The sequence below is a fragment of the Dermacentor silvarum genome, chromosome 1 (assembly GCF_013339745.2).
Source record: "Dermacentor silvarum isolate Dsil-2018 chromosome 1, BIME_Dsil_1.4, whole genome shotgun sequence".
NCBI lineage: Eukaryota > Metazoa > Arthropoda > Arachnida > Ixodida > Ixodidae > Dermacentor > Dermacentor silvarum.
Genome location: NC_051154.1, coordinates 385,712,939 through 385,727,148, shown reverse-complemented (window position 1 = coordinate 385,727,148; position 14,210 = coordinate 385,712,939). Strand labels below are relative to the sequence as shown.

General features: G+C 45.2%; 1 protein-coding gene across 1 annotated transcript in view; it reads right to left on the bottom strand.

The window, feature by feature from the left end:
* LOC119437512 (tetratricopeptide repeat protein 30B) overlaps nt 1-14,210 on the bottom strand; it is a 54,888-nt gene that overhangs the window by 875 nt on the left and 39,803 nt on the right. The window contains exon 7 of the mRNA XM_049661036.1: nt 5,382-5,580. Within this exon, the coding sequence (XP_049516993.1) occupies nt 5,382-5,580 (199 nt within the window). The remainder of the gene's footprint in view (nt 1-5,381; nt 5,581-14,210) is intronic.

The window sequence follows — 14,210 nt, the reverse complement described above, 5'->3', positions numbered from 1 at the left end:
TGCGATGGCTAAAGCTTGAATGCCGCTTTTATGGGACGGCCCCGGCAAGTTGCAGACTACTTCAGTTCTAGAACTTGCGGTGAGAGGATGACCATGAACTTTCAGTTATGTTGTTGTAACGTTCGCGCACACATTTTGGGTAACAGCATCGTTCTAGATATATGGAAACTGTTGTAGCCAATAACGAGCCACAATCTTGGTGACCTCACAGAGAGCCTGCCACGAGCACTCTGTATATATTGCCAAGCACGACGTTGGCTTATCGCATTAAACTGTGATTGTGGTCTACAGAAAGAGAAAACGCATTTAAAATAAAGCAAGAAACTAATGACACAGGACGTGCTACTAACTTTCTACGACCCGGAAAAAAAAGCGAGGTCTTGCTTGCGGGGCATCTCCGGGTGGAGGAGCTGTTTTATTTTGTGTTATTCACGGTGAAAAGAAACCCATAACGCAGGCATCACGCACCTTGAGCAGTAGCGAGAGCGGTTATGCGCACATCAAGAAGGAAGCATTGGCGCTTTCCTTCGGGGAAAACGCTTTCATAAATAAATTTATGGGCGTGAGTTCGCCATATATTGCGATCACCTTCCGCTAGTTGGTGTTTTTGACCGGACAAAACCGATTTCGCAGGTGTCAGCCGCGCGCTTGCGACGTTAGATGCTGTTGGTGGCTGCTTATATTGCTGCAAATGGATCTACAGAACAAGGGTGCAGGTTGCGAAGGCAGACACACTATCGAGATTACCGTTTCCAAACGAAGCAGACATGAGGGGCCCCGTACTGTTTTTTCCGCTGTAGAAGGAGCAGCACTTTCCACAGACAAGATTCATGCGGAAGCAGACAAAGGCCACATCATGTCGGAAGTTAAAAGTTTCATTTGGTATGGATGGCCTGAAAGGCTTACTGAGGATGACATGGCACTATATTGTGTTCGCAGAAACCAGCTGTCTGTAGATGCATGTAGTAATACGTGGGGCACCATAGTAATCCCACCTCGACACCACGCTCAGGGAAACAAAAAGACGTGAAGGTATTTTGGTTCAAGGGACAGTGTCCATGTACCAGGAATCCAATCCGGCGACCTACGCTGGCTAGAAGGAAGGAATGCTCGGCGAGTCAGCGCGGCAACGTACGTAGTCCTTGTGTTAGGAAAGTTATGGTTCATGTATGCAGACGACGTTGTTGCTAATAGATGTCTTCGTCCTCTAGCCTGGACCATACGCATGCCTCAAGTAACCACTGCTGAGACCTATCCAACCGCGCGCTAGGTGATGGAGGAAAGCCAGAGCGAGGTCCAGGAACTCACATCAGAAGATACGTCTACAGCTGACTCAACTACTGCTGACGACCATCTTGACCCACTGCTACCACGAAGGAAGAGGATACAACGTCCGCCAGAAAGATATGGCTATTAAACGAAATAAACCATGAAAGGAGTGTAATGGCCAATGAAGAGCAACAATCGTGGTGACGTCACACAGGATTCACCACAAGCACGCTCTATATGTTGCCAAGGAAGACGCTGGCTTGCTGCATTAAACCTTCTGCCGCGCGGAGCTTGCAGCAGCTGCCTTCTTGCCTGGTTACTACAGAAACGACTAAACAACTTGTTTATGGAATGAACTTTCAATATGTCCCCTGTGGAGGTAATGAATGAACTGCAGACATCATGTATAAGCAGAACAAGCGCTACCGTTTGTCCTGTAAAGGTTACAGTTATACAGTTGTTCCTCTGTAAATGTTGAAGTTATTATCACACAGTTTCAAAAGGGAAAGAGAAATTGAGTGCGCTTGCTAAGCTTCCTCGTCTGCTCAGTTTGTACCACCGGTCTTAAAAATCACTGGCGGTAGGTTCGATTCCCTCGATGAGGATGAACCGCGAAACTTTTCATAACACTTCGTCAGTCTTGAGGATTTCCGCGGAATTATTTGCTTCTTCTTAGCGGGTGCATATGCAGGTGATGTGTGTGCTGTAATTAGGCGCATTGAGAAGAGGATTTCCAATCTTTATGAAGAGAACTCATTTGTATTTAATGACGTAGACTCGAATGTACTATATATAATATATTCGACCTGGACGCCCGACAAGAGAGAAAGCAAATCTGTGCTGATTGACAGTAAATCACATGTCGAAAATTTTCGGCGAACAATTCTTTCTCGAAGTATTTATTCGCATCATTCATATCTGCTAACACATCTATAAGCACAACTTTGATGTATTAGGAACACGGATTGACACAGCGAAGATAATTGGATATTTGGCTGGTTCTGAGGAAGACTGGCAAGGAAGTTCTCCTTTAGAGCTGCTTCTGTAACATTTAGTTTGATGGCTAATTAAAAAAAAGAACTTTGGGCATTTGGCATATTTGTTAGTGCTGTGGCATAATTGCTAGCGTAGTGATATATCTTGCCACTTATATAGTCAAAAATAAAAAAAAGAAAAAAGGTTTGATGAAACCTTACGCTTATAGTTTAGCAAAAGACAGCCAACTCCCCCTTAAAAAACAGACACAAACATTGAGCTAACGGCGTGAATAAAGAAGATAGCAGATATAAATAACGCACTAACTTCAAAAAGAGAATAAAGACCAAAGCTAAATAAATTTTGTCTAGTTGGGCATTACACCAAATCTATATTAGTGATGCAGCGCACAATGCATTGAATTCTGGGGTCTCTGAAGAACCGAGCTTGTGTGGTCTACTTAGATTACATCCTGGTTGTTGGAACCACCGGAATGAACACCTTCGCAATTTAGATGAAGTGCTGTACAGACTTTATGAGGCGAGGTTTCACTTGAACCGCGAGAAGTGCCAGTTTGGTCGGTCTAAGATAGCGTACCTTGGACATAATATTTCTCCTGACGGCATTCAGCCGCTCCCGGAGCGCATAGCGGCGGTGTCGGAATATCGCACACCAACCTGCTTGAAACAGGTTCAGTCATTTATGGGTATGGCCTCGTACTTGCGGAGGTTTATTCCACACTTCGCTTCGATCGCAGCTCCCTTGAGTGATCTCCTTAAAAAGGACGCGCAGTTTGAGTGGGGCGCCGCGCAAGAAAACGCTTTCCTGACGATAAAGCAAAAGCTCACTGTCTGTCCAGTATTAAGCCACTTCAATGATGACTGGACCACTGAAGTGCACACCGATACTGGCCAAGTCGGTCTAGGGGCAGTGCTCGTGCAACGCAATCTTGATGGCGTCGAACACATCGTTGCTTATGCTTGCCGAAAACTCTCCGACACCGAGCGCCACTATCACTCCAAATGAGCTGGAATGTCTGGCAGTGGTGTGGAGCGTGGATGACAAATTCCGACACTATCTGTTCGGGTGCAGAATTACCGTGGTAACTGATAATTCTGCGTTAACGTGATTGTTTTCTAAGCAACAGCTAAAGCACAAATTCGCCCGGTTGATGATCAAGTTTCAAGAATATGATTTCGACGTGCGTCATCGTGCCGAGGTCTTGAATAACTTCGCCGATGCCTTATCACGCAACCCCCTCGAAAGCTTCGAACGAAACAGGCCGAATCACGTCTTCTTTGCTCAAGTAGACTTGCCCACAGCGCAGCAAGAGGACAAAGACTTCGCGACAATTATTGCCTCCATAACTGGCACAAAAACAAACTCGATGTTTGCAATACGCAATGGTCTATTGTATCGTCGTTGGTGGCAAAAGGACCGCTCAGAAGAACGTTACCTCCTGGCCCTTCCGAAATTTTTTCTCACAGAGATACTGCGAGCCATTCATGACACTCCCGAAGGAGGGCACATTGGTCAACGAGCCACGATCCGCAAGCTACAAGAACGCTTCTGGTGGCCGAAGATGCAAAGCAATGTGCGCTCCTACGTTGCTAGCTGTGAAGCGTGTCAACAGTTTACGCGACTGCTGGGGCGCCAGCCTGGACTGTTAACACCTGTGGAGATACCCGAAGAGATCTTTCATACGGTTGACATCGACTACATAGGGCCGCTACCCACCTTCACTGCTGTAAACTGCTACATCATTGTAGCTATGCACTATATGTCCAAATACGTGGAAGTGACTGCCGTACCATCCCTGCCATCGACTCATTTAGTCGATTTTCTGCAACACAGATTTGAATGGAGACATGGGTTGCCAAAGAAATTGATATCAGATCGTGCCACAACATTTCGCAGTCGGTAACTACGAAAGTACCTTTCCACGGCGGGAGCGCAGCATCATTATACATCCGCGTTTCATCCCCAGGCAAACGGCTTCACTGAACGAACAAACCAGAGCTTTCAGGCAAGGCTCGCTCCATATACAAAAGTAGGAGGGACATGAGAGGCCGATTGGGACGTCCACCTTCCGGCAGCTGTCTATGCGGCAAATACAGTGCTGCAGACATCTACTGGTGTGATGCCGTATGAAATCGTATATGGGAAGCTGCCCCAGCTGAAAGCGGTCCTCAGGCGAGATGCTCCCGTTAGCGTCACACGCCCTGACAGTCGCGCAGTCGCCTGCCAAAAGATCAGAGTTGCGGCGAAGGAAAAAGTCACACAAGTGGAAGAAAAACAGAAGCGCTATTATGACCGCCGCTGTCGACCTGCCCCTGCGCACAACATCGGAGACGGGGTGTGGGTGCAAAGAGGTGGCAACTGTCCAGGCAAGAAGCTACTCGCAAAGTTTGAGGGGCCCTTCACCATCACCGAGCGCGTAGGAGGTAATACATGGCGCGTTATCACCTCGGATCCAAGCTTTGGACTTGACCGGCGGAAAAGAAATAACTTCGCCGTGCACGTGTCGCGCCTCAAGAAAAGATTACGCCGATTGGACTGAACTGTCCTTTATTTTTTGTTTGCCAGATCCGCAGCATGGCCAAGTGTGATGTGGAAGTACGGCACTGTGTTTCGGCTGCTTAGGCGAAGAGCAAGGTAGAGGAAGAGGAGGTGGGCAAGTAATAGAACAGCTGGCCCAGGAACGGGTGCTGTCTCTGTGTCTCTCATTTCGTTACAATTATTTTTTTTCTTATTCCACCCGCCGGGCAGAAATGAAGACAAAATTTTCCTTGACAAATTTGGTGCACAAATTGTGGGCAGCCCAAACTTCGTTGCAAGGTTACAGATTTAAAACTGTTCTTTTTGTTGGAGCCGTGCAGGCGCAGAAAGACCCTCAAAACTTGTTGTGTGCTTGGCTAATTTAGGAAGCAATGCAATCGTCCTTTATAGAAAAACGTTCAGGAAGAGAGACTGACCAAATCTGTGAGGTCAGGCTATGGTGATGAACTAACGGCAAGGGGCATTGCCACCAGTCTATGGGTCATCGTGCAGCTTTAGACTCCGCTCATGGTAGTTCAACAAGCATGTCGGTAGATGAGACGCAACTGCACGAACGAAGTGTGCAGGCGCTCGCTCACCTGAGCCATGAGCGCTGGCAGGAACCTCTCCCGTAGCACGGCCTCGCACTGGGCCTGTGGTGCACTCTGCTGCCGCATCTGTCGCAGCCGGTCAGCCTGCCTGGCGGCCAGGGCCTCGAGCTTGGCATACGCTTCCTCGGGCGCCGTCTGCTGGGCGAGAAGGGCCTCCAAGAACTCGTACAGAAAAGGAGGCAGCAGTCTGCGAGACGAGAAGATGTGGCGCGCTCTGGCATAACAAGATTCCAGTCTTTCATATCCTATAGTAATGAAGATAACCTCGTAGGCTATAAAATGGCCTATAGGAACTACACATGCGCAGTGTGTATATGATTCAACCTCTAAAGAGGCTTGTAGAAAAATTTTTATCAGACATACGCCATTCACTTGAATGGTTTGTAACAAACAAAATCTGCATAAATGCGTCAAAAACAACTCTCGTGTGTTTCCGTAGCCGTCAAAAGACCATTAAGCCATCCCATTCACTTTACCTACATGTGAGTACTTGTCACAGCTGTCTATGTTCTCCGATCGCTCTCTCACAGATTGTTAAGTATTTAGGAATGTTTTTTGATGATATGCTGCTTGTAAAGCTCATTGAGAACACGTAGCAAATCGTTTAAAGTTGGTCAGTGTATTTTTGTAGTCGTTGCAATTGACTTCAAACTTGTTCGTACGTAAACTGGTGTGTAAAAGCTTAGATGAGTCAATTGTTAAATATGCCGTGTCTGTTTACGGTTTAGCATCTCCGTATGAACCCAAAACAATTGACTGCATCTTAAGAATCACCGCCGGTGATATCGCCTACGCAATGTTGCCAATTTAGCTATTTTGTAGCTACATGTTGCTACTTTTGAACTCAACTAGCTACCAAAAATTTAATTTAGCACGATCAGCTGTTCTAGCTCCTTCTTCAAAATCGAACTCATAATCCAGCTATTTTAGCTAAGGCTAGCTTTATTCTAGCGACATTTCGGAATCACTATTCTGATGTGCAAAAAAAAAAAAAAAACACGCGACACACATGCTACACATAATGGAACTGACGTTAGGCATGCAGTTCAATCTAGTAGCTTTCCAAGAAGATACAAACCAGACCAAGACACAGTCGAACCTGGATATATCGAATCCACGTATAACGAATTATAGGGTATAACGGTTCACAAACAGCAGTAAAAATCCCCTTGACAAATTTTGGTATAAATTATTTATTCTATAGAATACCAAATTGCCTATATATATATATATATATATATATATATATATATATATATATATATATGTGTGTGTGTGTGTGTGTGTGTGTGTGTGTGTGTGTGTGTGTGTGTGTGGGTGTCCCAGCAAAAAGTAGCCAATGTTAAAAAAACGACGGAGTGTGTTAGGAGGCTCAAACCAACTCAGTGGTGTTGAGTTTCGCGTGTCCTAGTCTGTGGTATTTTTTTTCGTTTTGCAAAGTCAATTAATTAGCATAGGCTAATTGCCTAACTTTTTAAATATTGGCTTCACCAAGAAAGTGCTAATACGAAAGTTGTAAATCGTATTTAAAAATGGTCGACTGCAGTGTTTGCAACTCAGTACCATTGATGGAGCTTCTTGTAATTGCCTTTAAAGAAAGCCCGTGAAATACAAAAACAACCACGTGATAGCGCCACTATTTCCGCACTGCCATACGATCGATCAATAAATGAAATTGGCGTATTTGTGCAGCGGTTCCGGGACGAGCTTGGGGTTTACGGTGACCGCAAGGTACGCGCCAGCCACTGTCGCTAGTAAGATATGATAGCGAACGAATAGAAGAACATGACAACAGCATTTTCCTTCCCGATTAAACAGTTTCGCAGTCAAAATCTACTCAAGCCCGAGCTTCATTTCTTTTTTTTTCTTCTTGCCTTGTGTTTTCAGACTCCATTCCACAAGTGGAGCGAATGACATGTTTATGTCACATCATGTCGAAGCGCGACGCACCTTTATCACCGCCGCTCGCTCTGTGCGTCCGATAGCGACAGGGCACGCGAGTGAGCCTCGAAAAAAGGCCTTTACTGATCGGTCGTTTGGGGGCGCTGACATAGTGGTGCTATCACGTCGTTGTTTTTGTATTTCGTGGGCTTTCTTTAAAGCCATTTACAAGACGCTCCATCAGCGGTGCTTAATTGCACACACTTCAGTCAGCCATTTTTAAATGTGATCAACTTTCGTATTCGCACTTTCTTGGTGAAGACAACATTTAAAAAGTTAGGAAATTAGTTTATGCTAACTAATTGAGTTTGAAAAACGAAAAAAATACCACAGACAAGGACACGCGATTCTTACCCCCACTCAGTTGGTTTGAGCCTCCTAGCGCACTCCGTCGTTTTTAAAACATTGGCTACTTTTAGCTAGGACACCCTGTATATCGAAATTTTAACAGCGAAGCTGTTTAAGCCAGCCGTAAAACGTGCGCGTTTCACGAAAAGCCATGGCAAGCCATGGTAGCCATGGCAACCAGCGACGCCGCAGCTACCTGCCACTGCGTTGCCTAAAGCAACCACCTCGCGGAGTTTCGCGCGCTATGCTCGGGAGAGAGAAAGAGAAAATGAGAGCGAGCCAGTGCGCTCGTCGCTTGCTATGCTCGGAAGAGAGAAAGATGAAATCGAGAGAGAGAGAGAGAGAAACAAATTGTAGCAGCACCAACGAGGCAACGCGCAGAGGTGCTGCCGACGCCAACCGCGCTTCTCCGTTTCGTCGTACTAGCGCCGAACGCTCGCGGTGTCCGTGACTGCAGCAGGCGTCTCTGCAGGCGGCTCGGCCGAGCTCCTACCAGCTGCGCGCTACTGCGCATGCGCCGTGACGTCATCCCGGCGTTTCGTCTGCTGCGCGCCGCCCGTACACTGTGCATAGCTTTCGCCCCACTTCCCCTGCGTGTTCTCGGACTGCAAGTGCTTCGCGAGGCGTTCCCCGATGCCACGAACAACGAGGAAATGCTTATACACTTCGTATAACTTAGCATCACTTGGCATTACTTCGTATAACTTAACATCATTTCGTATAGCCATGTCCAGCTAGGAACCAATCAGCTTCGCTGTGTCTTTAGCCTTGCGCCAGTAGTGCTAGCTACCCCGATTTTTTTGTGATCATCTTCAGATTCGATATATTTGGGTTAGACTGCATATCGCGTCTCGAGAGAAAGATGGAAGCCGATGAAACGAGAGAGGAAGATGATACACAAAAAAGACGGCGTTCATGGCTTTCACATTTCTGCATGTGTATGGTTTCATTGAAAGTTTTTGTTAATAAAATCAACATCCAAAAAGCTTTCAAGTGTTTTTGTGATAATTTTGTGTTCACCAGTCTGACGTTGACGTTAGTTTGCGAATGTCAGCATTATTGAACAAGGTGTTTTTTAGCAGTGTACTTTTTTGTATCTGATGCACCAACCAGACCACTCGCCATCCTCCATGCCACTGCATGATAATTAAATGCGGTTTGCGAACATGGTAACAAAATACATTATAGAAATGATTGGTGAAGGGCTACCGAATAGGCACAAAAAACCCTATATTTTGTTGAAGAAGTCCTTAGTGTCGGTGAGGCAATTCATTATTTCTTTGAATTTTTTTACAGTTGTACATTTTGCTAAGAATTTCAGTTTCGATTTCATAGGCGTTTGGGTATGCCCATAAAGTATATGTAGCTCATTTTTGACATGTTTACCGAGAAGCGATGCATTCCCAGCTCGTCTTTTGTGAGTCCGCGAGCCTTGACGCGTTGCGAAAACAACGCCTGCCCCAAATTACTGGAATAAAACCGGGAGCCCATTTATTATGTGTTCATACTTTGTTCTGCGTAGTTACATGACTTGAGGCCTGTGTTGATTCCTTGAAGATAATACAGCTGCAGTAAATGCGTTATATACTCTGAATATGTTAAAAAGCGCTTGAGAAAAAGTTTAGCTACTTTTAGCTCCTTGCAGGATTTTTTAGCTACTTCTACCTACTTTCACGTTGCCATCTAGCTACTTTTGCTCATCGACATTTGGCAACACTGTGCCTACGGAACCACTTATGTGGATTATGCGCTATTATGCATGATACATTAACAAATGCTTCCAGTAGCTAAGCACATCACATTAAATGTCTTACAGAAGCACTATATTTCCGGTGTGATTAAATTTACAAAGGTAAAACAACGAACGTGACGTCAAGTTGAATAATTTCCTATTTCCAGAATGTATGCTAATTACGGAAAGAGAACTCGTGCTTTTATGTACCCTTTAACTCTTATAGGTTAACTGTGCACTCATGCTGATAGTTGATACACGCAACTAAGGCGTACTTAAGGTCATGGGTCACAGAAAAAGAATTAATGCGACTCTGTCCCTTACGTTCAACACTATCGTGACATAAATTCAATTGTACTTATTTCTAGTTATAACTATGTTCCCGCCTTTTTATGTGGTTTATTGCCTCGATTTTTCTTCTTTTTTCGCTTATCCACACATCTTAGACGATTGTGACATTTTAAGGCTTTTGTAACACGCCTGTCGGACGCTTTGTGTGCCCAGCCGCGCACACAAGCACTTCTGCTTATGCGAGCTGATCAATACTTTGTATAAATGTTAGAGGAAACAATGAAGTTTATTTGACATTTGACACCAGGGAGCTTTATTTACGGGTTAAGTATGAACTTTGTCTTTTTAACTTTTCTGGCGCATCGTGTTCGGTGCGCAGCTTTCTATTATTATTATTATTATTATTATTATTATTATTATTATTCGCAAGTGAACAGCGTGAAAGGCAAATTTGGTGGTGATGCAGAACTATTAGTAAACTGACTATCGATATATAGTATCGATAGCTTTTTTGAAACTATCGATAGCATTGCTATATACGTAGTTCACAACCGTTCGTTCTTGACAGTATTATCGATAGCTTTCATATGCTGGCTAGTTATATTGGCCAAAATATGCGGTAGTTGACGATCACTAACATTCACTCCCTGCTTTTGACAACGGCTTTTTTTGGTGAATGAATTAATTTGTCTAGTCTCAGAGTCTCAAGTGTGGTTATGACTGTAGCCATGCTCAAAACTGATCAGTGCTATACAAAGCCAACAAAATTGGTACAAGTTTTATTTCGTATTTTCAAGTCTCAAAATACAGTAAAAACGTATGCACAGTTATACACAACTTTAAAGGCCTTCTTGTCAGATCTATTGGCTCTCTTACCACAGGGAACCTTTAGAAAAAAAAATGTTCCAAAAATCCTGCAACGCAATTCAACCTCTACTTGCCATTTATAAATAAAGACAGTCTTACTGAGCGACATAGTTGTAAGAATGGCGTTCGAGGCGCAAAACTTATTTTTAGGACCGCAGCGTCTCAAATTTCAGCGTCTGCGTATTCGACCAAAGGCGCAGCGTCTCAATGACCGCACCTTAAAACGCTAGCTGTCACGAGGGAACAATGCGAGAACACTCTCCTTACCCCCGTCACCAGCGGTACCGAACGGTTGTACTACCGGTAACACTGGTACCACACGGTAGTAGATCATGGTTGTACCACCCGTACCAATACCACAAGGAGAAACGGTACGAGTTCTATCATCGGGATCGGCGCAGATTTTTAGAATGCGCTATTTCCGGGATACGCCCACAAAAGCGGCTAGAAACATACCCGAAATGGGAAAATGCGGGTAACTCACCAAGCAAAGCATTGTGTTTAAAAACCAACTGCTCCCTGTAGTTAAGCTATAAGGTTGTTAACGAAACTTCGAGTCGGAGCGCCATGGTATACGTGCAACCAAGTACTAACCCTAACACAACAGAAGGAGCGAACGTATGCAGCAGTGGGTGCAGCGGCGAGGGTTCGCAGTACTCTAAATGTCACCGCCGTCACCGTAGGGTCTCACTCGGAACTTTGTAGGTAAAATGTCGCCAAGTTCTCCTTGCAGTGACTTCATGCGACACGTCGCGGGGTCTCATACTGTTACAGTACTAACGATAAGCCTTTTTCACTGGTGAAAATTAGAAAGTTACTCAACTGGGAAAAGTATCGTTAGTACTAGAGACCTCTTCCATGACGACAACAGCCCTGCGCGCACGCGAGGCAACATTCGATGATAATTAATCAGGTTTTGTGGCAGAATTAGGGCCAGGTATGGCCAACGAGTGCCAAGAAATGGTATGATGTAGTCGATGCAGGGGTCAATGTCAAATGGTATATGTGACACTGCTGTACAGTGGCCTAAAAATTTCGCTCTACAGCGCCTAAATTATATGTGTAATAAAAATATGACAGTGATACGTAGGGTGTACAATAATATGTTACACTAAAAAAACGTATGGTACGCAGGAGTGATATACTAAAATGTGTCACTGTCAGTAGCACTACTGCTTCATCAGGGCACTTATCAAGTAAGGGCGTGGAGGCGTGCGCTATAGAAAATCTACCACCGCAACAGCGGCTTCTCAACAGAGGCCGTGCTACGAATTCTTTGGGGTGATGTCATTTAGTAAGCGAATTTTCTTGAAGAAATCTAAAACTGATTTTGTGTTAAATAAAAGTTCCTTACCGAGAAACAGCTAGATGAAGACAGATATGGTGTCTGTAAGCTAGAAGAAAGAGAGAAACAACTTTTATTGAAAACGGCAAGTGTAAGAGGAGTTTATCTCCCCTCGCTTAGATGGCGGCCAGGAGCCCTTGGGTCCTAGCGGCATCTTCGGCTTGCCTGATGACTTTCAGTTGGTGATCGCTGTCTGAGCTGAGCAGCGCGGTCTCCCACTGCTCCGCCTTCGTATGTGTGTTGTTTGGCCCATCCACTATGTTGGGGCAAGCCCAGATTATGTGTCTGAGGTCCGCCCGCTGATTGCAGTCTTTGCATTTATCTGAGTAGAGCTCTGGATAAAAATGATTAAAAGCGATCGGGTTTGGGAAGGTGTCTGTTTGTAGTAGGCGCCATGCTGTCTCCTGCTGTTTATTTAACGAGGAGTGTGGTGGAGGGTAATGCTGCCTCCCTAATCTGTAGTGTTTGGTGAATTCATTGTAAGGGACCATGCGGTCTCTCTCCGCACTCAGGCCCCGCGTTGTTTCTGCTCCTGCTCGGCTCGCTAACTCTCGAGCTAGGATGTGTTCGGTTTTTTTGCCCGGGAGGGAGGAGTGGGCGGGCGTCCATATGACATGAACGTCACCCTCCCTGCGAAAGTTACTCATGATCCTTAGCGCCTCTTTTGAGACCCTTTCCTTAGCGAAGTTATGAAGCGCACTTTTTGAATCAGTGATTATGACGCTGGCCGTTGTGGAGGCGAGCGCCAGCGCTATGGCCGCTTCTTCTGCGATTTCCGATTTTCCTGTTTTAATGGTGGCGCTGGCAAGCGAGTGGCCCGCTAGAGGAAAGTGTTTTTTTTTCATGCTTCCCGGTACTCCAGTAAGACGTGGAGGACGGTCAACCTCTCACTACATTTACCACAGATCGGTGATTCATCAAGCGCCTACAAGTAGTGGTGTGTGCTGTACGTGTGTCCTTTTCTCAATCGACTTAAAAGGACATCGGCTTCCCATGATTTCGTTGTTGATGGCCAAATTGCAAACCGTCGTTTAATGAGGTGAAGCTCATTAGACGATTCAGCATCCCAAAGGTGTTGCCGACAGCTTCTTAGTTTTTTGCCGCAGGAAATGCTTCAAATCTGTAGTGGCGACAGCCATGGGAACGTTGCGAGCTTTCGCTGCTACGGACGTAGCGAGTTCATCGGCAAGCTTATTACACTCGATGCCTCTGTGTCCAGGCATCCAGCTTATTAGGATACGTTGTTCAGCTGCATAAATGGTGAACAAAACCGAATTTAATTGAATGATTACAGGATTTTTATGCTTTTGTAGCGGCATTAAAGCCCTAAATACGCCTAATGAGTCCGTAAATACAACTGCCTTTTCTAATTTCAATTGCGTAATATACTTCACAGGTGACAATAGTGCATAGACCTCAGCAGTGAAGACGCTTATTAGTGGGTGCTGAATGTAGAATTCTGAAAATGATGAACCGACGGGTGCGCAAGACACGCCAGCATGCGACTTTGATGCATCAGTGTAAAATTCTGGGCATGAGTATTCGGCTTGAAGATCAAGAAAGTGCATTCGATTGTGTGCCTATGGGGCATGCTTTGTGACATTGATAAATGGTGTCTCACATTCTACCAGCTGCCACTGCAACGGTGGTAGCAGTTTTGCTGGACGCAAAAGGGGGTGCTCTAGAAGTGGGACACCCATTTCTCCACTGAGCTTCCTCACACGCAGTGAGAGGGGCTCGCTCGCTGTGGGCCGATTATTAAAAGTATGGCACAGGACACATCGTTTACAGCTTTGTAGCAAGGATGTTGACGATTCGAATGTACTTTCAGATAGTGTGGTTAAGCTGGAATATGACCACTGTAGACGGAGTGACACTCATTTGATTCTACGTAGAGGCTTTCTACAGGACTTGTCCTGCAGGCACCGATCGCAATGCGGGTGCCTAAATGGTGAGCACGGTCTGAGAGTTTCAATGCATTTCGTGTTGCAGAATTATAGATTATAGCGCCGTAATCAAGGCGTGAGCGGAAAAGACTCTTGTACTAGTTCAAAAGGCACCTAAGATGACAACTCCATGTTGTGCGCGACCGAAGCTTTAAAAGGTTAATCATGTTCAGAGATTTTGCCTTCAGATATTTAAGATGGGGGATGAAGGTAAGCTTAGAGTTTAGAATTATTCCTAGCAATTTGTGTTCACTGCTCACAGATAGTTAATTTCGATTGATCGTAAGACTCGGCACTGGTGCCACGCCTCTTTTGTTTGCGAAGAGTATACCAGCCGTCGTAGATGC